The following is a 27,078-nucleotide window of genomic DNA, read 5'->3' as shown; positions in this document are numbered from 1 at the left end:
TGCTTTGTTAAAGATGAGTTGGCCATAATTTTGTGGGTCCAATTCTGGAGTCTCTATTGTATTCTATTGGTCTATGTGTCTGTTTTTGTGCCAATACCATGCTGTCTTGATGATTACAGCTTTCTAGTAGGGGCTAAAGTCTGGGATTGTGATGCCTCCTGCTTTGGTCTTCTCCTTCAATATTACTTTGGCTATTCAGGGTCTTTTGTGGTTCCATACAAATTTTAGGATTGCTTGTTCTAGCTTTGAGAAGAACGCTAGTGCAATTTTGATTGCGATTGCATTGAATGTGTAGATAGCTTTGGGTAGTATTGACATTTTGACAATATTTATTCTTCCAATCCATGAGCATGGGATGTTTTTCCATTTCTTTATATCTTCTTCAATTTCCTTCCTAAACTTTCTATAGTTTTCAGCATACAGATCTTTTTCATCTTTGGTAGGTTTATTCCTAGGTATTTTATGCTTCTTGGTGCAATTGTGAATGGGATCAGTTTCTTTATTTGTCTTTCTGTTGTTTCATTATTGGTTTATAAGAATGCAATTGATTTCTGTACATTGATTTTGTATCCTGCAAGTTTGCTGAATTCATATATCAGTTCTAGCAGACTTTTGGTGGAGTCTATCAGGTTTTCCATGTATAATATCATGTCATCTGCAAAAAGTGAAAGCTTGATTTCATCTTTGCCAATTTTGATGGCTTTGATTTCCTTTGTTGTCTGATTGCTGATGCTAGCACTTCCAACACTATGTTAAACAACAGCAGGGAGAGTGGACACCCTGTCGTGTTCCTGATCTCAGTGGGAAAGCTCTCAGGTTTTCCCCATTGAGGATGATGTTAGCTGTGGGCTTTTCATAAGTGACTTTTATGATGTTTAACTATGTTCCTTCTATCCCGACTTTCTTGAGGGTTTTTATTAAGAAGCAATGATGAATTTTGTCAAATGCTTTTTTCTTTTCTTTTATTAATGTGATGTATCACGTTGATTAATTTTCAAATGTTGAACCAGCGCTGCATCCCAGGAATGAATCCCACTTGATCATGGTGAATGATTCTTTTTATGTGCTGTTGAATTCGATTTGCTAGTATCTTATTTGCTTTGCATCCATATTCATTAGGGATATTGGCCTGTACTTCTCTTTTTTTGCTGGGTCTCTGTCTGGTTTAGGAATCAAAGTAATGCTGGCTTCATAGAATGAGTCTGGAAGTTTTCCTTCCCTTTCTGTTTTTTGGAACAGCTTGAGAATGAAAGGTATTATCTTTGCTTTGTATGTCTGGTAGAATTCCCCAGGGAAGCCATCTGGTCCTGGACTCTTATTTGTTGGGAGATTTTTGATAACTGGTTCAATTTCTTCGCTGGTTTTGGGTCTGTTCAAGTTTTCTATTTCCTCCTGATTGAGTTTTGGAAGTGTGTGGGTGTTTAGGAATTTGTCCATTTCTTCCAGGTTGTCCAGTTTGTTGGCATATAATTTTTCATAGTATTCCCTGATAATTGTTTGTATTCCTGAGGGATTAGTTGTAATAATTCCATTTTCATTCATGATTTTATCTATTTGGGTCCTCTCACTATTCTTTTTGAGAAGTCTGGCTAGAGGTTTATCAATTTTGTTTATTTTTTCAAAAAACCAACTCTTGGTTTCATTGATCTGCTGTACATTTTTTTTTAGATTCTATATTGTTTATTTCTCCTCTGATCTTTATTATTTCTCTTCTTCTGCTGGGTTTGGGGTGTTTTTGCTGTTCTGCTTCTATTTCCTTTAGGTGTGCTGTTAGATTTTGTAGTTGGGATTTTTCTTGTTTCTTGAGATAGGCCTGGATTGCAATGTATTTTCCTCTCAGGACTGCCTTTGCTGCATCCCAAAGCGTTTGGGTTGTTGTATTTTCATTTTCATTTGTTTCCATATATCTTTAAATTTCTTCTCTAATTGCCTGGTTGACCCATTCATTCTTTAGTAGGGTGTTCTTTAACCTCCATGCTTTTGGAGGTTTTCCAGACTTTTTCCTGTGGTTGATTTCAAGCTTCATAGCATTGTGGTCTGAAAGTATGCATGGTATGATCTCAATTCTTGTATACTTATGAAGGGCTGTTTTGTGACCCAGTATGTGATCTGTCTTGGAGAATGTTCCATGTGCACTCGAGAAGAAAGTATATTCTGTTGCTTTGGGATGCAGAGTTCTAAATATATCTGTGAAGTCCATCTGATCCAATGTATCATTCAGGGCCCTTGTTTCTTTATTGACCATGTGTCTAGATGATCTATATATTTCTGTAAGTGGGGTGTTAAAGTCTCCTGCAATTACCACATTTTTATTGATAAGGTTGCTTATGTTTGTGAGTAATTGTTTTATATATTTGGGGGCTCCTGTATTCGGTGCATAGACATTTATATTGTTAGCTCTTTCTGATGGATAGACCCCGTAATTATTATATAATTCCCTTCTTCATCTCTTGTTACAGCCTTTAATTTAAAGTCTAGTTTGTCTGATATAAGTATGGCTACTCCAGCTTTCTTTTGACTTCCAGTAGCATGATAAATAGTTCTCCATCCCCTCACTTTCAATCTGAAGGTGTCCTCAGGTCTAAAATGAGTCTCATGTAGACAGCAAATAGATGGGTCTTGTTTTTTTATCCATTCTGATACCCTGTAGAAGACTTATATTTTAGATGGAGGGTTTCACATTGCTCTTTCATGACTTAAGAAGATAAACCATCTTACTAAATGAGGTTTCTAAGAACATCCCCCTCCTGCTGCCCACGGATGTAAGTATTATAGAAAGCAGTTTAGGGATGGTATAGATATAGTGGGAGTGTGTGGAATAGGTTATTCAAGCTCTCCTTTGAGAAAGAAAAGAGAATTACATAATTACTCAAACAGAGCTCTAATTGATATAAAAGAATAGAAAGGACAATAAAGTACAAATTCAGCAACAGTAGGTCAAATTTACCCTTTGTCATTTGAGATAACTGGTCTGTCTTAGTCTTATTAATTATTCTGTCTTTGTAAGCAAGTTACAGTGTGATTGAATTTCAGAAATAAGTTTGATTTGGTCAAAGTTACATTTTCTAGCATGCATCCTTAAATAACATTTTCACTTTACAATAGTTACTATTAACCTAATCATTTGGAATATTTGTTGAGCAAATGAATAATTATTATAAGAACTACCTATGAAGTAAGTAGTTTCGTTAATAGGGATATACTGTCTTCTTATTTGAGACACTTGTAAGTGAGTGAAAGGAGCTCAAAACTTCACTGTTGCAAAGGCAATTTGATTCTTACATGTAGGAGCATAAAGTTGTCTAAGTCATGTGATTTAGGGAACACTGGTAAGGAGTTTTGCCTCAAATGCATACACTTTGTAGGCCAGTGTTACTCAGAACTTGTACAGTTGGAAGTTACTTCCTTTGTTCTAGTAAAAACACAAATTTGGGAGAGGGTAGCTAGAACATTGAAACTTATCAGTCTTTTGTATCATAAGGTAAATGAGTATAACGGACTATTTATCAATTTAGGTTCAGATCCCAGAATAAGAGACAAGTAGGAGAAAAACCTAAAAGTGAAACTGAGGAGTGCCAAAGAAATTTATCTCTATTCAAATTGTTTCTGATTGTATTGCTTTCACCAAGATGCATTCCTGGGTGGCAGGCTTTTTACTATATGTGTATCTGGTCTGCATTGTGGTTGCTAAAAAGAACAAGGGAATGAGGCAAAAGAGGATCTGCGTTTCAGTTATAGCCCATCACTTAAATCTCTTGAGCCTCTGTTTTCTTGATTCTACAACAGACATATAACATATAGCACTCTGCACCTCACTGAATTGATGTGAACATGCTTTCAAATCTGTAATGTTTTCTATAGACTCATTCTGTTTTCTTTTTTGTGTGTTTCTCTCTTCTTTAGTGTTCTGTTCTTCAGGTTTTTTGTGTGGTTTCAGGGAAGTGGTGACTGCTGGGCTGGCTGATCATGCTGCAGTCTCAGGGCTCTCTGCTGCCCACTCCCTCATGTTGCCTCTGTTACCCTCACACTAGATTGCTCCCAATTTCTAAAACCCTCCTTCTTTTTCTGGTCTCTGCACACCACATTTCTTATCATCTACAATTTCCTTTCAACACCCTCTATTGTGTAGTTAACTGCTACTCTTTCCTCAAATCTGTCATAAAGAGAATTAAGGAGTCACAGTTCAGTAAGTTTATGCCCTGAGGAGCCATTTCTTCTCCAAACACAGAGAAATAGTAGAAAAAATGTTAAAGAAGAGAGAGAGAGAAAGTAAAAGAAATAACAAGGCTTCAAAGCAAGAGACATATCACTATGGATCCAAACAAGAGGGGGGCAGGACCAGAAGCACCTCAGTGCTCCAAGGCAGAACATGTCAGTGAAACTGAGAAGCAATAGGCTGTGCTTTACTTTCTTTTTTTTTTTTTTTTCAATATATGAAGTTTATTGTCAAATTGGTTTCCATACAACACCCAGTGCTCATCCCAACAGGTGCCCTCCTCAATACACATCACCCACCCTCCCTGCCCTCCCACCCCTCAGTTTGTTCTAACTTTTTAAGAGTCTCTTATGCTTTGGCTCTCTCCCACTCTAACCTCCTTTTTTTTTTTTCCTTCCCCTTCCCTATGGGTTCCTGTTAAGTTTCTCAGGATCCACATAAGAGTGAACACATATGGTATCTGCCTTTCTCTGTATGGCTTATTTCACTTAGCATCACACTCTCCAGTTCCATCCACGTTGCTACAAAGGGCCATATTTCATTCTTTCTCATTGCCAGGTAGTACTCCATTGTGTATATAAACCACGATTTCTTTATCCATTCATCAGGTGATGGACATTTAGGCTCTTTCCATAATTTGGCTATTGTTGAGAGTGCTGCTATAAACATTGGGGTACAAGTGCCCCCATGCATCAGTACTCCTGTATCCCTTGGGTAAATTCCTAGCAGTGCTACTGCTGAGTCATAAGATAGGTCTATTTTTAATTTTTTGAGGAACCTCCACACTAACCTCTTTTTTGTGCTCTACTTTCATCTGGAGGTATAGTGTTGAGAAAACTGGGAGACCGGGGACAGAGGGGGACACTGATTTCTGACCTGGAACTAAACCAAGACTACTTCTGGCTCAGGAACTAGACCTATTTCTAGACTGGATCCCAAGGGGACAGGTGGGGAAAGGCTATAGATACAGAGGAGTGAGCATACAGACACATGTGCCAGTGTGTGCACACATACACAGAGCCCTAAATATGTAAAAGGAACTGTAATTTTTAGAAAAACTTAGAAGAGGATATCCTTATGCACTTAAGAGTTGAAAAATATTTCTTCAATAAGCAAAGAAAGCATGAGCCATAAAAGATGGATACATTTAACTGAATTAGAATAAAATATCTCTGTTCAACCAAGGCAACAATCCCAAAGCCACAGAGGGTAGCAACAAGTCCAATGGTCATTGGTCAAGTTGGATAAATATGTGATACACATACGATAGAATACTGCATAGCTTTTAAAATAAATGAACTAAAGCCATATGTTATAACACGGATAAATCTCAGCATATAGTGGTGAGTGGAAAAAAGGAAATTTCTGTAGGATCTATTCACTATATTTATAAAGAACATTGAAACATGCAAAATAAAACTATCTACAGTTTAGGGACACTTATATGTGTACTACTGGCATAAAAACATAGCACTTGTTCAAAATGAAAAAAAAACAAAAAAAAAACCAAAAACCAAAAAGCAAAAGGTCAACTTCTTTGGTCACCTTCCTAGCTCTAGATGCCCATAATATCTGTATACAGTAATAGCAATTAGAAATTGTCATATGATGTCATATGCCATATGATGATTTACTCAGTTGCCTTCTCTACTAAACTGTGACTTGCTTAAGGGAGAAACCATGTGCTATTTGATTGTTTTCTCAGTGTCTTCTGTGTTCTCTGTAGTTAGGTTGGTTACTTAGCTGGGTTTTGGTCTGCTCACTTGCTTATTCTCTGTCTTGGTCCAGACCTTGAAGGAATTTATAATGTTGCAGCACTGTGTAGGCAGTCAGTACGCTGTAATCGGATAAATCAATTAATAAGCGGGGTAACGTCAGAAAACATAATTCATTGGCTCTGTTTTTAGGTGGTTTTAATGTATTAGCTACTTTGGAGGAAAGGAGGGTAGTGTTATCAATTAGGCTCTAGAATCTGTCGATTCTAGTTCTCTTCTCTATTCATTTCCCTCAGGGTGGACAGTGTTCCTGTGGCCAGTGTTAGTGCCTCAAAGCCTGAGAGACAGAAGTGGAGCCAGGTTGGGCCTGAAGGGGATTAGGAAGGGCAGCATTTCAGAAAGAGACTGAGCTGCTGTAGAAAGAAAATAATCTGAGAGGATAGGTGGCTTCAACTAGAGAAGCCCTTGGATGCAGAATGCAGTATTTATAAATTATAAATTAAATATTATTACATATCTGTCTAACACAGAGATTACAAAAAATATTCACCTTCTAGTAGCATTAAAAATAATGATTTTCAGGGGCACCTGGGTGGCTCAGTTGGTTAAGTGTCTGATTCTTGGTTTCAGCTCAGGTCATGATCTCAATGTTCATGAGTTCAAGCCTCACATCAGGCTCCATGCTGACAGCATGAAACCAGCTTTGGATTTTTTGTCTCCCTCTCTCTCTGTCCCTCCCCCAACCATGCTTGCGCACACTGTCTCTCTTAAAAATAAATAAACTTTTTTTTTTAAAAAAAGACAGTTTAAAAAATAATAAAATGATTTTCAAACAAATTGGGAATGCAGGGGTTCAGTGACAGGATTTTTTTTAACACCAGGAAAAATTGAATTGCAAGGCTGCAAGTCTTTGAGGATAAAGTTACTCATCCCCAAATATGAAAGAGAAGAACAATAGGAAGGCCTCCCCTGAAGTTTTGTGAGGAAAATTAATAAATAATGATAAAGTAAAAATTTTTGGAAACTCTACATGTGTCTGAGCCAGGAGTGAGGATTGTTTTGATTCAACCAGGTTTTCGGTCTTTTCTTGCAAACTCGATGCCAATCACTATTATCCAAACACATTAATAAACTCTTCTTTTTTTTTTCTTGATGGGTGTTTATTACAGAGTGACTAGAGCAGAATATCAGATGTGTAGACATTGGTTTTGGATACACAGAAAAAGGATTGTAAAAAGGTGCAAAACCAACATGATATGCATGATTCCTTATACAGCAAATAACTCTGGAACTCTGAGCTAGCTGCCTCAGAAACAAAAGATCAGTAGAAGCACTATTCCTCCTGTTCTTGGACAGACCCTCATCGAGGCAGGAAAGTAGATATGACACATGACATTATCATGCATTGTAAGGGCTATATTTGAATAGACGTTGGAACAATTGTGGGATGCTAACACTTGTATTAGTAGAAGTCTTTAGAATTGCAGTGTCATTTAATAGAGGGAGGGACATGGGGAATTCAGCATTTTTGATTTGTCAAGGGAAGCTGGGATTTTGCCAGCCTTCCTAATTTTACCTAATGTCTACAAGAGGTTAATTAGGTTTTAGACCCCAAATGAATCAATTGGGGTTACATTATTTTCCATAGGAAGAGCCTAAAGATCTCTGATATTATGACTCTTTTGAGGGCTAACACAGTATTATAGACAAATACTATATTTGAAAGCAGGGGTATGTATAAGAGTGCAATAGAAATGGTAGGCATTCAATGTTGATTGTGTAGCGAATTCAATGCAAAAATGTATTTTTTTAAGCTCTTCCAAATAACAAGAAGAAAAAAAAAATTCCTACGTGTAACTAAAACTGTTGATTCTGTTATCTTGTTCTCACATTTTTCCTGTGTGATAACTGGCAAAACGGAAATGAAATGAGGACACCCAGCATGCCTTTAAAAATTAACTTTTTAATTACCACGTTATTATATGTGCCTGGTAGAAAATTTCAAACAGTACAAAACCCAGAGTACCCTTTCCCACCTACCCACTCCTTCTGGGATCTCCAGTTCAACTTCTTAGGTTAATCACTGTTGGGAGATATCACCTCTGAAGGCAGAAAACTCAGTGGAATCCTCTTTCACCATTTACTAGCTGTGTGACGGCCAAATCTCTTAACATCTCTGAGCCTTAGTTTTTACATTTGTAAGGGAGATTATATCAGAACCTGTCTCACAGAGTTGTCACAAACGTTAAATGAGGTCATATATAGAAAGAGCTTACATCAATATGAGGGCATATTTACTGAAATGTACTTCATTCTTTTTAATGGCTGTATAGTATTCTGTTGTATGAATGCTCCATAATTTATTTTAATTAGTTTCCAACTGATAGAATTATGCTTATTTCCTTTATTTTCTTTTAGTAAAGTGATAGTGAACCTCCTTGCACATGTAATTTTTTATAGTAGTCTAAACATACCTGTTTGATAAATTCCAGAAATGGAATTTTTGTGTCAAAGGGTATGAGTGTTTTAAGTTTTGTTAGATTGCCAAAGTCAACCTTGCTTTTTGAGAAGATTACAATTTGATGACTTCCTGATTTCAAGTTGCAAAACCAGCTTTCATAATTTACTCCAGTTCTGTAAGAGAACTGAACTTGATGTTTTTGTCATTCCTAGGTTTTGCCATCAAAGATTTTTGGAAGTTTTGCCTTATTTACTCAACTAGATTTTTAACTCCCTTTGGGCAGAGATTATATCAAAAGATGTTTAATCACAGGGCCTGATACAGTATTAGACACTTAGCAGGGGATCGCATATTATTGCTTGATTCATATAGACACAGTAGGAAGTCAAGATTTCCAGGAGGATAGCTTTGAGATACATCCAGTTTACCAGCCAAAGAACAATGTCAGGCTTTTGCAAGAATTACATTTACTAAGGAATGAAAGTTAATGGCAACTGTATACCCAGAGAGCTACCTTAGGTAGACAGTAGTGAATATGTGTGTGTGCACATGCAAATGTGTGTGTGTATTTGTGCAAGTGGTCTGGTGGGCAAGGGGGTGGGGTGAAGAGGGAATAGCCCCAAAGGGCAAAACTCAGAAGCTCATAGCCCATCTTAAGCAAACGTGTAATGACAACAAAGTGTCCCAGGTTATACAAATAGAGAGTGACAGCCACAAACGGAAGGAAGTTTCATGTAGGGGCTGGTTCTCCACTGTTTTGTGGGGCACATTGTCTCCCATCAGTCAGAACTATCAACAGGGCCTTTTGAAGATGTTCGATGACTATTCTGGGATTAGAGACAGAAAGAAGGCAAGACGTGTACGTAAGCAAAAAGCTTTCAGACTCTTCAGACTGCTTCAGACTCTTCAAGTTGAGTCTGAATCCCAAAGCATGAGTCCCTTTCTCTTAGTTTGTATTTTTTCTTTACAGTTGGTCACTAAGGTTTTACTAGCTAAGGATTCCTAACATATATTGATCTTCCCCAGAAAAATTTCCAACAGTCTGCTTTGAGGACAGATTAGAGGCAAGTAACTCTTCCTCCTGAGGATGTTGCAAATCACAGTTTACCCAAAATGGAATGTCCCAAGCAGCAAAGGAAGGACAGAAGGTGACAAAATGCTGACAGTAGTAAAATCTGGCTCTTAATCATAGATGCTTCCAGTTATCCAAAAAGTAGGGGGAAAAAACCCAACTGGAATTTACATCATATAGAATAATCTCATACAAGAAAAAAAGCATAAGGAGTAAAAACCAGAAAAGAGTTCTGATTTTTATGAGTTAAGGGTAACATATTTTTAAAGGTCAGCTTTTCCTCCTATCCCTGGGTCTGTTTCAAGGACCCACATTTCTTATTCACCAAAGAGAGATGAACTCCAGTTTTCTCTTGGTGAAAGCTTCATGGAGGATGTGATATTGCACTGACATCTAAAGGCTCAGTAGAACAGCTGAGTATGGGAGGAAAGCATCTACAGACACAGGCAGGAAAGCATAAAGACTTTGGGGAAGGGCTGGGTGAAGTTTAGACTATCTGAATACAAGTAAGTAGCAACAAAACTAGAAAAGGTATCTGGTTCCAGACCATGAAGAGAAAACTAGAAAAGAGAATCTGAACTTTATTTATAAGGCATGAGGTGGCTTTGATGATATGTAAGAAAGTTAAGTAGGTAAGAGGATGATCAACATGACAGTGTAATATTCGGATGATGGGGAGATGGGAAGGACTGAAGTAGGAGGACCACAAGTGCCTTCTCATGTGACTACGTAACTGGGAGCCTCTCAGTGGGTCTGCACGAAGGCCATATCTGTGGGAAGAAGAATGAGGCACCCGATACGAAAAACATTGCAGAGGCTTGGAGACTGGCCAATGTGAGGGGTTAGAGAGTCAGAAGGTTTAAAAGTGACTTTGAAGTTGGTCATTGTTCTGTGGGGAACAGATGCTATCATTAACAGCTAGAAGACCAGAAGTCAGGAAAAGGAGATTTGACATGGGAAATTAATTCAGTTTTAGATAAGCAGGAATTTTGGAAAGGATAAATAAGAACCAAACGGTCCTTTAAGGAACCTGGAAGATAGAGACGTTGAGTGTAAGAAGAGAACTGATGCGACAAGGGTCTTGATGGTGCAGGGTTAGACTAAGAGAACGAAAGTAGGGATTTGATTCAGGAAGGAAGAGAAATTTTTGGCCTTGGGCAGGAGGAAAAGAGAGAAAGTAGCTAAAAAAACAGAAAAACACAAATATTTTGAGGTGGGTAAGATGGAAGTTAATGAAGCGACTCAACATTGTCAGCTTAGTAGAAGATGAGGTAGCTTGTGGAGCGTGAGAGCCATGTCAGGGGCTCAAGGAGAATAGATTTTGTTTAACCTCATGTAGAATTGACAGGTGTTCAGCATGAGATGAATATAAATGACTGAGTAGCATGAGAAGCATGGGCTTTTTGGAAAGCCTCACCCTGTTCCATGCCACATACCACACCCATAATCTACCCCTGTGTGGCCGCAGAGGAGGCTCAGGACAAAAGCAGGTAGATCAATACAAGTCCTGTCCCCACTATAGAGAGTGGGGAGCACCCGTCTTTCTGATAACTGCTGATGTTAATGGTGGGGGGGGGGGGTGCTGGTTACATACCAGGCACTGTGTGCGTGCTCCTTACCTTATCTCATTGCATCATCCTCACATCAATCCTATGAGGAAGGTATTCTATTACGCTCCTCAGTAATCTCAAATAACTCATCCAAGGTCACACCACCTGTAACTGTCAGAGTCACTCTTCAATTTAGGTCTGCTAGGTTTTGGAGGCCATTCTCTTAGCCATGCTGCCTGGGAGCAAGACAGTAGTGTCCTCGTCACTTAGGACAGGATCTTAGACAAGGTCAGGAATAAGATGGCATCTAGCCAGACTGCAGGCCAAGCAGGCAACCCCTCTGCTTGGTTTGACATTATGCACCTGGCACCTGACTTTAGGACATTGACTTTTGCTCTAAGGCACACTCCCAGTCGAGTCAAGCTGCGCCTTTTCTCAGGTTTCTTCATATCACTTCCAAAGTGAAAATTAAAAAAAAGAAAAAAAGCAACTGTTAAACACCCATTTGCAATCTGTTAGAAGTCATCAAAGCATGTATATTTCTCTCCTCATAGCAAAAAGAAGAAAAATAACCTTTGGTATCTAGACTGTGCTTGAGAAAGCTGACCACCATGTTTCCCACTTTTTGTTTCTTCCTGCATCTGTCAGGGTTCATCAGCTCTTCAGGAGCAGGAGGTGTGGCTCAGTGGCTAAATGCTTGAGCTCTGTGACCAGAAATACAATTTTAACATCTGCAGAAGAAAACAATATCTGGGTGGAAAGTCTGCAGAACTAGGAGGAAGGATGAAAATCTGCTGTAAGGGTTTCGGAAAAGGCATGTCATAGGCACGTGACTGGCCAGTCATTTATTTTATTTTGTTACTATTTTTCTTAAATGTTTCTTTTTTGAGAGAGAGAGAGAGAGAGAGAGAGAATCTTTTTTTTATTTAACTTTATTTTTTATTTTTTAAAATTGACATCCAAAATTAGTTAGTATATAGTGAAACAATGATTTCAGTAGATTCCTTAATGCCCCTTACCCATTTAGCCCATCCTGCCTCCCACAACCCCTCTAGCAACCCTCAGTTTCTTCTCCATATTTATGAGTCTCTTTTGTTTTGTCCCCCTCCCTGTTTTTATATTATTTTTGTTTCCCTTCCCTTATGTTCATCTGTTTTGTCTCTTAAAGTCCTCATATGAGTGAAGTCATATGATTTTTCTCTTTCTCTGACTGACTAATTTCACTTAACATAATACCCTCCAGTTCCATCCACGTAGTTGCAAATGGCAAGATTTCATTCTTTTTGATTGCCAAGTAACACTCCATTGTATATATATACCACATTTTCTTTATCCATTCATACATCGATGGACATTTGGGCTCTTTCCATACTTTGTCTATTGTTGATAGTGCTGCTATAAACCTGGGGGTCCATGTGTCCCTTCGAAACAGCACATCTGTATCCCTTGGATAAATGCCTAGTACTGCAGTTGCTGGGTCATTGGGTAGTTCTATTTTTGGTTTGTTTTTTTTTTTTTCTATTTTTAGTTTTTTGAGAAATCTCCATACTGTTTTCCAGAGTGGCTGCACCAGCTTGCATTCCCACCAACAATGCAAAAGAGATCCTCTTTCTCTGCATCCTCGCCAACATCTGTTGTTGCCTGAGTTGTTAATTTTAGCCATTCTGACAGGTGTAAGGTAGTATCTTACTGTGGTTTTGATTTGTATTTCCCTGATGATGAGTTATGTTGAGCATTTTTTTATGTGTCGGTTGGCCATCTGGATGTCTTCTTTGGAAAAGTGTCTATTCATGTCTTTTGCCCATTTCTTCACTGGAGTATTTGTTTTTTGGGTGTTGAGTTTGATAAGTTCTTTGTAGATTTTGGATACTAACCCTTTATCTGATATGTCTTTTGGAAATATCTTCTCCCATTCTGTCAGTTGCCTTTTAGTTTTGCTGATTGTTTCCTTTGCTGTGCAGAAGCTTTTTATTTTGATGAGGTCCCAGTAGTTCATTTTTGCTTTTGTTTCCCTTGCCTTCGGGGATGTGTTGAGTAAGAAATTGCTGTGGGCAAGATCAAAGAGGTTTTTGCCTGCTTTCTCCTCGAGGATTTTGATGGCTTCCTGTCTTACATTTAGGTCTTTCATCCATTTTGAGTTTATTTTTATGTATGGTGTAAGAAAGTGGTCCAGGTTCATTCTTCTTCGTGTCGCTGTCCAGTTTTCCCAACACCACTTGAAGACTGTCTTTATTCCATTGGATATTCTTTCCTGCTTTGTCAAAGATTAGTTGGCCATACGTTTGTGGGTCCATTTCTGGGTTCTCTATTCTATTCCATTGATCTGAGGGTCTGTTCTTCTGCCAATGCCATACTATCTTGATGATTACAGCTTTGTAGTATAGCTTGAAGTCTGGGATTGTGATACCTCCAGCTTTGGTTTTCTTTTTCAAGATTGCTTTGCCTATTCGGGGTCTTTTCTGGTTCCATACACATTTTAGGATTATTTGTTCTAGCTCTGTGAAGAATACTGATGTTACTTTGATAGGGATCGCATTGAATATGTAGATTGCTTTGGGTAGGATCGACATTTTCACAGTATTTGTTCTTCCTATCCAGGAGCATGGAATCTTTTTCCATTTCTTTGTGTCTTCTTCAATTTCTTTCATCAGCTTTCTATAGTTTTCTGTGTATAGATTTTTCACCTCTTTGGTTAGATTTATTCCTAGGTATTTTACGGGTTTTGGTGCAATTGTAAATGGGATCGATTCCTTGATTTCTCTTTCTGTTGCTTCATTGTTGGTGTTCAGAAATGCAACCGATTTCTACACGTTGATTTTATATCCTGCAACTTTGCTGAATTCATGAATCAGTTCTAGCAGTTTTTTGGTGGAATCTTTTGGGTTTTCCATATAAAGTATCACGTCATCAGCGAAGAGTGAAAGTGTGACCTCCTCCTGGCTGATTTGGATGCCTTTTATTTCTTTGTGTTGTCTGATTGCAGAGGCTAAGACTTCCAATACTATGTTGAATAACAGTGGTGACAGTGGACATCCCTGTCTTGTTCCTGACTTTAGGGGGAAAAGCTCTCAGTTTTTCCGCATTGAGGATGATAATAGCATTGGGTCGCTCGTATAGGGCTTTTATCATCTCGAGGTATGATCTTTCTATCCCTACTTTCTTGAGGGTTTTTATCAATAAAGATGCTGTATTTTGTCAAATGCTTTCTCTGCATCTATTGAGAGGATCATATGGTTCTTGTCCTTTCTTTTATTGATGTGATGAATCATGTTGTTTTGCGGATATTGAACCAGTGCGCGCGAGAGAATCTTAAGCAGGCTTCACATTCAGTGCAAGCCTGACTCAGGGCTTGATTCCATGACCCTGGGATCATGACCTGAGCCCTAATCAAGAGTCAGAAACTCAGCAGACTGAAGCCACCCAGGCGCCCCTGGCTGGTGATTTATTAAAGCTTGATGGGTTGAAAACTAGTTTATATGAAGCAATTTGAAGGAATGCTAGATGTTTAAAAATATGCTATTTTTGCTGTAATTAATGATATTACTACTAGAAATGATGATGGCAGCTCTAGAAAAAACACGTATGGGCCGAATTTGGTGTTCTCTCTGGCTAAATTGCTCATTTCTCAGATCTTTGTGGGGCTGACTCTTCTGGTCATCCTGGGTTCAGTTTTTCTGTCACCTCTTCAGAGGTGATTTTCAGTCACATGACATGATTGTAATTTCTTTTCATTAGAATACTTACCATGCTATTTTCCTGTTTATTTGCCACTTCTTTGACTCTCTCTTCCCCCAGAATGTCAATGTCCTGTGAAAAGGGCCTTATCTGACTCATTCAGTGCTCCCTTCTCTAGAAGCCAGAGCAGTACCTGTCACATAATAGATGCTCAAGAAATAAATGCTTCCTGAATAAGTAATGAATGAGATCATTTAATTTTTATAATAACCCTGTAGGCAAAAATACACTTTACACATGAAGAACCGTGTGGAAAGATATCAAGTAATTTGCCCAGTGGAGCTGCTGGGGTGTTTGAATGAGCATCATAATGTTAATACACCTGTTACGCTTACAAGAAACGGGAAATCTAATCGCTTATGTCTCTTCACCTCTAGACATGAATGGCCTAAATATTTGCTAGACAGGTATCTTTGTTGTCTTTAATTTCTCTAGAGGGGACTCCAGTTCTCAATTCATAACGTGGTTTAATTTTAGTGCCTCAAAACCTTCACTGTCTTTCCAGTACCATTAATTTTTTTAATGTAATTAAAATTAAAAATAGTTTCCTTATAAAAGCAGTACTTACTGTAAAAAATAGGTAAGAAAAAAACACGAAAAAAAATAATCCATTCACAATTTGGCACCCAGGTAATTACAACATCTTGTTAATCACCCCTGGTAATGTATGATAGACAAAGAAATGTTTTAAAATAAAATAATTTCTTACATGCTTTTCATTATATTTCCCAATGTTTACCTAACGTTTAGGTATTTTCCCATCAGTGTTCATCTATATAACACTGAAAGTCTGTATGATATTACTATGATGTGAAAGGACACATCACAACTTACTGAATGAAGGGGAGGGATTGGGGATGTAGGGGGTCACAAGGTACAAACTTCCAGGAACAAGATACATAAGCCACAATGACTGTAGCTGACACTGCCGGGTGATGTGTGTGGAAGTTGTAAAGAGAGTAGATCCTGAGAGCTGTCATCACAGGGAAAGAATTTATTTTCTTTCTTTCTTTTAGTTTTTTCTATCTACATGAGATGGTGCATGCTCACTAAACTTACTGTGGTAACCATTTCACAATATGTGTAAGTCAAACCATTATGCTGTGTACCCTAAACTTATGCAGTACTGTGTATCAATTATATTTCAATAACACTGGAGAGCGAACAAACAAGTAAATAAAATAACTTACTGAATCAAAGCCCTATTTTTAGATTTTTGAATTTCTCACTCTCCTTCCCATACCTCTCTTTTTTTTCTTTCCTTCCTTCTTTTTTTTTTTTTTTAATTTTTTAAATGTTTATTTATTTTTGAGACAGAGAGAGACAGAGCATGAACAAGGGAGGGTCAGAGAGCGAGGGAGACACAGAATCTGAAGCAGGCTCCAGGCTCTGAGCTGTCAGCATAGAGCCCGACGTGGCGCTCGAACTCACAGACTGTGAGATCATGACCTGAGCCGAAGTCGGCCGCTTAACCGACTGAGCCACCCAGGCACCCCACTTTCCTTCCTTCTTAAATCAGTGTACAAGCAACAGTGCAATGAACATCCTGTTTCATGGGTCTTTGGACACTTATCTGATTATTACATTAGAATAAATGCCTAGGGGTGCCTCAGTGGCTTAGTCAGTTAAGCCTTCAACTTGATTTCGGCTCAGATCATGATCTCATGTTTCATGGGATCAAGCCCCACGTCAGGCTCTGTGTTGATGGCTCAAAGCCTGCTTGGGATGGTTTCTCTCTCTCTCTGCCCCTCTCCCACTCGCTTTCTTTCTCTCCCTCAAAATAAATAAATAGACATTTTAAAAAAGAAGAAGAAGAAATGCCTAAAAGTTTATTTGTTCAAGGATCTTATTCCAGTTTTTGTTATTTTTGTTGCATTTTTGCCCCTCTGCTAATCTGTATTTAACATTTTTAAAAATGTATAGGGCAACTGTTTGGGGTTGGGACAGATGGGATGGACTATATTTAGCCACTAAGTAGCTATGTGACCTTGGGTAAGTTACTTAGGTCTCATTTGTCTTTATACATACAAAATTATGATAATTACTTTATAGGGCTGTTATTAGCATCAAGTGAGTTGAGTATGTAAAATATGTACCACAGTGTCTGGCACTTGGTGAACATTTGATAAATGGTAATTATTATAATTCACAGAAAGTTTAAATGTTTACATAGTCATATTTCTTTTTCTTTCTTTTTCTTTTTTTTTTTTTAGGTTGTGGCAAAATGTGCTTGGTTTTTTTAAAATATGAAATTTATTGTCAAATTGGTTTCCATACAACACCCAGTGCTCATTCCAACAGGTGCCCTCCTCAAAGCCCACCACCCACCCTCCCCTCCCTCCCACCCTCCCATCAACCCTCAGTTTATTCTCAGTTTTTCAGAGTCTCTTATGGTTTGGCTCCCTCCCTCTCTCTTTTTTTTTCCTCCTTCCACTCCCTCATGGTCTTCTGTAAAGTTTCTCAGGATCCACATAAGAGTGAAAGCATATGGTATCTGTTTTTCTCTGTATGACTTATTTCACTTAGCATAACACTCTCAAGTTGCATCCATGTTGCTACCAAAGGTCATATTGCATTCTTTCTCATTGCCAAGCAGTATTCCATTGTGTATATAAACCACAATTTCTTTATCCATTCATCAGTTGGTGGACATTTAGGCTCTTTCCATAATTTGGCTATTGTTGAAAGTGCTGCTATAAACATTGGGGTACAAGTGCCCCTATGCATCAGCACTCCTTTATCCCTTGGGTAAATTCCTAGCAGTGCTATTGCTGGGTCATAGGGTAGAACTATTTTTAATTTTTTGAGGAACCTCCGACTGTTTTCCAGAGTGGCTGTACCAGTTTGCATTCCCACCAACACTGCAAGAGGGTTTCCGTTTCTCTACATCCTCTCCAACATCTATAGGCTCCTGATTTGTTCATTTTAGCCACTCTGACCAGCGTGAGGTGGTATCTCAGTGTGGTTTTGATTTGTATTTCCCTGATGAGGAGTGATGTTGAGCATCTTTTCATGTGCCTTTTGGCCACCTGGATGTCTTCTTTGGAGAAGTGTCTATTCATGTTTTTTGCCCATTTCTTCACTGGATTACTTGTCTTTCGGGTGTGGAGTTTGGGGGAGTTCTTTATAGATTTTGGATACTAGCCCTTTGTCTGATACGTCATTCGCAAATATCTTTTCCCATTCCGTTGGTTGCCTTTTAGTTTTGTTGATTGTTTCCTTTGCAGTGCAGAAGCTTTGTATCTTGATGAGGTCCCAATTGTTCATTTTTGCTTTTAATTCCCTTGCCTTTGGAGATGTGTCAAGTAAGAAGTTGCTGCAGCTGAGGTCAGAGATGTTTTTTCCTGCTTTCTCTTCTAGGGTTTTGGTCGTTTCCCCCTGAGATCAGGAACACAACAGGGATGTCCACTCTCACTGCTGTTGTTTAACATAGTGTTGGAAGTGCTAGCATCAGCAATCAGACAACTAAAGGAAATCAAAGCCATCAAAATTGGCAAAGATGAAGTCAAGCTTTCACTTTTTGCAGATGACATGATATTATACATGGAAAATCCGATAGACTCCACCAAAAGTCTGCTAGAACTGATACATGAATTCAGCAATCTTGCAGGATACAAAATCAATGTACAGAAATCAATTGCATTCTTATAAACCAATAATGAAACAACAGAAAGACAAATAAAGAAACTGATCCCATTCACAATTGCACCAAGAAGCATAAAATACCTAGGAATAAACCTAACCAAAGATGTAAAAGATCTGTAATGCTGAAAACTATAGAAAGCTTATGAAGGAAATTGAAGAAGATATAAAGAAATGAAAAAATACTCCGTGCCCATGGATTGGAAGAATAAATATTGTTAAAATGTCAATACTACCCAAAGCTATCTACACATTCAATGCAATCCCAATCAAAACTGCACCAGCATTCTTCTCGAAGCTAGAACAAGCAATCCTAAAATTCATATGGAACCACAAAAGGCCCCGAATAGCCAAAGTAATTTGGAGAAGAAGATCAAAGCGGGAGGCATCACAATCCCAGACTTTAGCCTCTGCTACAAAGCTGTAATCATCAACACAGCATGGTATTGGCACAAAAACAGACACATAGACCAATGGAATAGAATGGAGACTCCAGAGTTAGACCTACAAAAGTATGGCCAACTAATCCTTGACAAAGTAGGAAAGAATACCCAATGGAAAAAAGACAGTCCCTTTAACAAATGGTGCTGGGAGAACTGGACAGCAACATGCAGAAGAATGAAACTAGACCACCTTCTTACAACATTCACAAAAATAAACTCAAAATAGATAAAGGACCTGAACGTGAGACAGGAAACCACCATATTTATTTTTCTGTAGTCACAGGTCCTATGCTTAGGAATTACTCTAAGGTTATAGGAATATTCACCTGTATTTTCTTCTGGAAAATCACAGAACTTCTATGTTTTTATATTTTACATGTAAGATCTTTAATGGGTATGGGATATTTTGCTGTTCATTATGAAGGGATCATCTAATTATATATATTTTTTCCTTATATGGTTAATCAGTTTTCCCAACATTTAATGAACTACCATCATCCTCAAAGACTTGGGTTGCTATTTTTATAACATACAAAATTCCCACACACACATGAATTCATTCTCACCTTTTTTGTTTCATGGATGTGTCTAACTCGTTCTGCATTTAATACTGCTTTGTTTTATTTATTGCAACTTTTAGAATATGTGTTGGGGTGCCTGGGTGGTTCAGTTGGTTAAGGATCTGACTTCAGCTCAGGTCATGATCTCACTGCTCATGAGTTTGAGTCCTACATTGGGCTCTAGGCTGACAGCTCAGAGCCTGGAGCCTGCTGAGGATTCTGTGTCTCCCTCTGTGTCTGCCCCTCCCGCATTCATGCTCTGTCTGTCTCTCTCTCAAAAATAAATAAACATTAAAAAATAAAAAAAGAGTATGTGTTAATATCTGACAGAGGAAGAAATGCTGGCTTATAATGATATTTTCCAAAGTTTCTAAGATACTCTTGTATATCAGTATTTTGACATTAACACTAAACCGCAAACTGATGCTTAAAATAATCATGAATGCATTAAAAAATAATAGCATTAAAAATTGTTCAATTTGATGTAGAATATCTTTTATAGTACCCTATTCCCATGCAGAAAACATAGCATATACCTTTGTTCATGTTCTTCAATAAAAGTACTTCAGAAAAACCTAATTATCTTAATATTAATGGTGAATATCGCTTGTTAAGATTATTTCTAGGTATTTCACAATTTTTGCTCTCGTGAATGCTATCTCTTTGACCATTGTGGTTATTGCTCTTACATAGAAATTTATTTATTTTTTAGAAATTGCTATTGTCACAAACCACCTTACTGAACAATCTGCTCTTAAAATTTTAAACTGATTTTGTGTGTCAACTATCTTCAATTTAAAAAATTTAAGACCTGAGAGGAGGAAGATGGCAGTGTAGGAGGACGCTGGGCTCACCGTGTCCTGCTGATCACTTAGATTCCACCCACACCTGCCTAAATAACCCAGAAAACCACCAGAAGATGAGCAGAATGGATTCTCTGGAGCCAAGTGTAGACCAGAGGCTCACAGAAGAGGGTAGGAAGGGTGGAGAGGCGGTGCATGCTACACAGACTGGCGGGAGGGAGCCAGGGCAGAGGGGCAGCCCGCCGGTGAAGCAGAGCCCCTGAGCCTGGCTTGCAAAAGTGGAGGGGCTGGACGGAGTATGTTCGGACAGTAAGCGGGACTTAACATCTGGAAGGTTATAAGCTAACAGCTCTGCTCGGAGAGCAGGAGGGCTGGAGGACAACAGGAGGGAGAGTTGTTGAACCCGGACAACAGAGCTCAGCTTGGTGGGGAACAAAGGCACTCGCCAGTGCCATCTCCCTTGCCCATCCCCCAGCCAAAATCCCCAAGGGAACCAGTTCCTGTCAGGGAACTTGCTTGCACCGAGAAAACACCCAACACTGAGCTTCTGCGGATCCATCTCTCCAGCGGTGGGTCTGACTCACTCCCAGTGCCCCAGGGCCCCTCCTGAAGTGGATCACCAAAGGAAAAGCGAGCTGAGCCTGCCCCTCCCGCCCCTGTGCACCTTGCCGATCCACCCCAGCTAATACACAAGATCCCCAGCACTACAAGCCTGGCAGTGTGCAAGTAGCCCAGATGGGCCACGCCACCCCACACTGAATCCTGCCCCTAGGAGAGGGGAAGGGAAGGTACACACCAGTCTGACTGTGGCCCCAGTGGTGGGCTGGGGGCAGACATCAGGTCTGACTGCAGCCCAGGCCACCAATGCAAGTTATTCAAGACAGCACAGGGGAAGTGCCCCACAGTTCCACACCACTCCAGGGACTATCCAAAATGACTAAAGGGAAGAATTCCCCTCAAAAGAATCTCCAGGAAATAATGACAGCTAACAAACTGATCAAAAAGGATTTAAACAATATAATAGAAAGTGAATTTAGAATAATAGTCATAAAATTAATCGCTGGGCTTGAAAACAGTATAGAGGACAGCAGAGAATCTATTGCTATAGAGATCAAGGGACTAAGGAACAGCCAGGAGGAGCTAAAAAAATGCTATAAATGAGCTGCAAAATAAAATGGAGACAACCACAGCTCGGATTGAAGAGGCAGAGGAGAGAATAGGTGAACTAGAAGATAAAATTATGGAAAAAGAGGAAGCTGAGAAAAAGAAAGATACAAAAATCCAGGAGTATGAGGGGAAAATTAGAGAACTAAGTGATACACTAAAGAGAAATAATTGGTATTCCAGAGGAGGAAGAGAGAGGGAAAGGTGCTGAAGATGTACTTGAAGAAATAATAGCTGAGAACTTCCCTGATCTGGGGAAGGAAAAAGGCATTGAAATCCAAGAGGCACAGAGAACTCCCTTCAGACGTAACTTGAGTTGATCTGCACGACATATCATAGTGAAACTGGCAAAATACAAAGATAAAGAGAAAATTATGAAAGCAGCTAGGGATAAACATGCTCTAACATATAAAAAGAGACTGATAAGACTCGTGACAGATCTCTACTGAAACTTGGCAGGCCAGAAAGGAATGGAGGAAATCTTCAATGTGATGAACAGAAAAAATATGCAGCCGAGAATTCTTTATCCAGCAAGTCTGTCATTTAGAATGGAAGGAGAGATAAAGGTCTTCCCAAACAAACAAAAACTGAAGGAATTCATCACCATTAAACCAGCCCTACAAGATCCTAAGGGGGATCCTGTGAGACAAAGTACCAGAGACATTGCTACAAGCATGAAACCTACAGACATCACAATGACTCTAAACTCAAATCTTTCTATAATAACACTGAATGTAAACGGACTAAATGCACCAGTCAAAAGACATAGGGTATCAGAATGGATAAAAAAACAAGACCCATCTATTTGCTGTCTACAAGAGACTCATTTTAGACCTGAAGACACCTTCAGATTGAAAGTGAGGGGATGGAGAACTATTTATCATGCTACTGGAAGTCAAAAGAGAGCTGGAGTAGCCATACTTATATCAGACAAACCAGACTTTAAATTAAAAGCTGTAACAAGAGATGAAGAAGGACATTATATAATAATTACAGGGTCTATCCATCAGAAAGAGCTAACAATTATAAATGTCTATGTGCCAAATACGGGAGCTCCCAAATATATAAAACAATTACTCACAAACATAAGCAACCTTATTGATAAAAATGTGATAATTGCAGGAGACTTTAACACCCCACTTACAGAAATGTATAGATCATCTAGACACATAGTCAATAAAGAAACAAGGGCCCTGAATGATACATTGGATCAGATGGACTTCACAGATATATTTGGAATTCTGCATTCCAAAGCAACAGAATATACTTTCTTCTCCAGTGCACATGGAACATTCTCCAAGATAGATCACATACTGGGTCACAAAACAGCCCTTCATAAGTATACAAGAATTGAGATCATACCATGCATACTTTCAGACCACAATGCTATGAAGCTTGAAATCAACCACAGGAAAAAGTCTGGAAAACCTCCAAAAGCATGGAGGTTAAAGAACACCCTACTAAAGAATGAATGGGTCAACCAGGCAATTAGAGCAAAAATTAAAAAATATATGGAAACAAACAAAAATGAAAATACAACAATCCAAACACTTTGGGATGCAGCGAAGGCAGTCCTAAGAGGAAAATACATTGCAATCCAGGCCTATCTCAAGAAACAAGAAAAATCCCAATACAAAATCTAACAGCACACCTAAAGGAAATAGAAGCAGAACAGCAAAGAAACCCTAAACCCAGCAGAAGAGAAATAATAAAGATCAGAGCAGAAATAAACAATATAGAATCTAAAAAAACTGTAGAGCACATCAATGAAACCAAGAGTTGGTTTTTTGAAAGAATAAACAAAATTGATAAACCTTTAGCCAGGCTTCTCAAAAAGAAAAGGGAGATGACCCAAATAGATAAAATCATGAATGAAAATGGAATTATTACAACTAATCCCTCAGGAATACAAGCAATTATCAGGGAATACTATGAAAAACTATATGCCAACAAACTGGACAACCTGGGAGAAATGGACAAATTCCTAAACACCACACACTTCCAAAACTCAACCAGGAGGAAATAGAAAGCTTGAACAGACCCATAACCAGCGAAGAAATTGAATCAGTTATCAAAAATCTCCCAACAAATAAGAGTCCAGGACCAGATGGCTTCCCAGGGGAGTTCTACCAGACGTTTAAAGCAGAGATAATACCTATCCTTCTCAAGCTGTTCCAAAAAATAGAAAGGGAAGGAAAACTTCCAGACTCATTCTATGAAGCCAGCATTACTTTGATTCCTAAACCAGACAGAGACCCAGTAAAAAAAGAGAACTACAGGCCAATATCCCTGGTGAATATGCATGCAAAAATTCTCAATAAGATACTAGCAAATCGAATTCCACAGCATATAAAAAGAATTATTCACCATGATCAAGTGGGATTCATTCCTGGGATGCAGGACTGGTTCAACATTCACAAATCAACCAACGTGATACCTCACATTAATAAAAGAAAAGATAAGAACCATATGATCCCATCAATCAATGCAGAAAAAGCATTTGACAAAATTCAGCATCGTTTGTTAATACAAACCCTCCAGAAAGTCGGGATAGAAGGAACATACTTAAACATCATAAAAGCCATTTATGAAAAGCCCACAGCTAATATCATCCTCAATGGGGAAAAACTGAGAGCTTTCCCCCTGAGATCAGGAACACGACAGAGATGTCCACTCTTACCGCTGTTGTTTAACATAGTGTTGGAAGTGCTATCATCAGCAATCAGACAAAAAAAGGAAATCAAAGGCATCAAAATTGGCAAAGCTGCAGTTAAGCTTTCACTTTTTGCAGATGACATGATAATATACATGGAGAACCTGATAGACTCCACCAAAAGTCTGCTAGAACTGATATATGAATTCAGCAAACTTGCAGGATACAAAATCAATGTACAGAAATCAGTTGCATTCTTATACACTAATAATGAAGCAACAGAAAGACAAATAAAGAAACTGATCCCATTCACGATTGCACGAAGAAGCATAAATACCTAGGAATAAACCTAAGCAAACATGTAAAAGATCTGTATGCTGAAAACTATAGAAAGCTTATGAAGGAAATTGAAGAAGATATAAAGAAATGGAAAAATACTCCGTGCCCATGGATTGGAAAAATAAATATTGTCAAAATGTCAATACTACCCAAAACTATCTACACATTCAATGCAATCCCAATCAAAAGTGCACCAGCATTCTTCTCCAAGCTAGAACAACCAATCCTAAAATTCATATGGAACCACAAAAGGCCCGAATAGCCAAAGTAATTTTGAAGAAGAAGACCAATGCAGGAGGCATCACAATCCTGGACTTTAGCCTCTACTACAAAGCTGTAATCATCAAGACAGCATGGTATTGGCACAAAAACAGACACATAGACCAATGGAATAGAATGGAGACTCCAAAGTGGGACCCACAAAAGTATGGCCAACTCATCTTTGACAAAGTAGGAAAGAATATCCAATGGAAAAAAGACAGTCTCTTTAACAAATGGTGCTGGGAGAACTGGACAGCAACATGCAGAAGGTTGAAACTAGACCACTTTCTCACACCATTCACAAAAATAAACTCAAAATGGATAAAGGACCTGAATGTGAGACAGGAAACCATCAAAGCCCTAGAGGAGAAAACAAGAAAAGATCTCTCTGACCTCAGCCGTAGCAATTTCTTACTTGACACTTCCCCAAAGGCAAGGGAATTAAAAGCAAAAATGAACTATTGGGACCTCATCAAGATACAAAGCTTCTGCACAGCAAAGGAAACAACCAACAAAACTAAAAGGTAACCAACGGAATGGGAAAAGATATTTGCAAATGACATATCAGATAAAGGACTAGTATCCAAAATCTATAAAGAGCTCACCAAACTCCACGCCCGAAAGACAAATAATCCAGTGAGGAAATGGGCAGAAAACATGAATAGACACTTCTCTAAAGAGGACATCCAGATGTCCAACAGGCACATGAAAAGATGCTCAACGTCGCTCATCATCAGGGAAATACAAATCAAAACCACACTCAGATATCACCTCACACCAGTCAGAGTGGCCAAAATGAACAAATCAGGAGACTATAGATGCTGGTGAGGATATGGAGAAACGGGAACCCTCTTGCAGTGTTGGTGGGAATGCAAACTGATGCAGCCACTCTGGAAAACCGTGTGGAGGTTCCTCAAAAAATTAAAAATAGACCTACCCTATGACCCAGCAATAGCACTGCTAGGAATTTAGCCAAGGGATACAGGAGTACTGATGCATAGGGGCACTTGTACCCCAATGTTTATAGCAGCACTCTCAACAATAGCCAAATTATGGAAAGAGCCTAAATGTCCATCAACTGATGAATGGATAAAGAAATTGTGGTTTGTATGCACAATGGAGTACTACGTGGCAATGAGAAAGAATGAAATATGGCCCTTTGTAGCAACGTGGATGGAACTGGAGAGTGTGATGCTAAGTGAAATAAGCCATACAGAGAAAGACAGATACCATATGGTTTCACTCTTACGTGGAGCCTGAGAAACTTAACAGGAACCCATGGGGGAGGGGAAGGAAAAAAAAAGAGGTTAGAGTGGGAGAGAGCGAAAGCATAAGAGACTCTTAAAAACTGAGAACAAACTGAGGGCTAATGGGGGGTGGGAGGGAGGGGAGGGTGGGTGATGGGTATAGAGGAGGGCATCTGTTGGGATGAGCACTGGGTGTTGTATGGAAACCAATTTGACAATAAATTTCATATATTTAAAAATAAATAAATAAATAAATATCCAGTTAGTATTCTCATTTCCCCCAACTGTCTTACACAGACAACATACATATATATTTGGTCTATGTGTTTAATCAGCAGGCAAATAAATTGCAAATATTATAATTAAAAAATAAAAATAAAATAAAATAAAATAAACATAAAATAATTTAAAAAAATAAAAAATTTAAGACCTGATTTTGTTGTATTTTGTGAGGAGGTAATCATTATTATTTGCAAATATAATGACTCAGTCATTATATATCTAATATTCGTAACTCCTTTTTCCTTATTTTAGCACATTGATTAGAACATTTAAGACATTGTGTAATAACAGCAACAGAACCATCATGCTTTCTGTCTTTGCTGATGATGTCCTGTCTGCAACAGGAGAGCCATGCCTGCTCTCTTTCCAGCACGACCTTCCTTTAACGCTTATATTTAATCATATTCTTTTACATGCTCTCATCAGCAGAAACAGAACAGTGGCTCATCATTTCCTTCTCCACATCGACAGTATTTTTCTCAGTGACAAGCAGCTATTTCAGTCAAAAATTGTATGTGTTCTAGATTTTCCAGTGGCTGATTTTAAGGGGAAAAAACGGTCTATTTCATTTATGTTGTTTTCTGTTACCTTTGCAGAGGAAAGACTGATGATGTGTTGATCTTTCTCATTGGTTACGATCTCAGTGACACTGAACATGTGCCCCACAAGTTTCCCCACTGGCTTGGTGCTGATGTTGGGATGCCACAACCGGAGTACCTTGTCGTCTCCTAACAAGAAGGACATGGGGAGGTTATTTGTTTTTTCAGGGATACAGACAGCTGTACGGACAGCTGGTCAAAGTTTAAAAAGTGCCTCTCACTCAATCATATCCTTCTCATCCTTCTAATACCAAATCACATTCTGCTTCTTCCAGGATGCCGTCTATGATTGACTTGCTAAGAGGCCAGGCTTGCTTTAGGGCCACTTCCTCCTGT

General features: G+C 38.7%; 1 protein-coding gene across 1 annotated transcript in view; it reads right to left on the bottom strand.

Moving 5' to 3' along the window:
* The window catches only part of WDR64 (WD repeat domain 64), a 138,936-nt gene that overhangs the window by 49,752 nt on the left and 62,106 nt on the right, over positions 1-27,078 (bottom strand). The window contains exon 10 of the mRNA XM_019423099.2: positions 26,732-26,871. Within this exon, the coding sequence (XP_019278644.2) occupies positions 26,732-26,871 (140 nt within the window). The remainder of the gene's footprint in view (positions 1-26,731; positions 26,872-27,078) is intronic.

Source organism: Panthera pardus, unplaced genomic scaffold, assembly GCF_024362965.1.
Source record: "Panthera pardus isolate Hobbes unplaced genomic scaffold, ASM2436296v1 HiC_scaffold_21, whole genome shotgun sequence".
In the NCBI taxonomy this organism is placed as follows: domain Eukaryota; kingdom Metazoa; phylum Chordata; class Mammalia; order Carnivora; family Felidae; genus Panthera; species Panthera pardus.
Note: the sequence above shows the minus strand (reverse complement) of the source record. Positions and strands in the feature narration are given on the sequence as shown.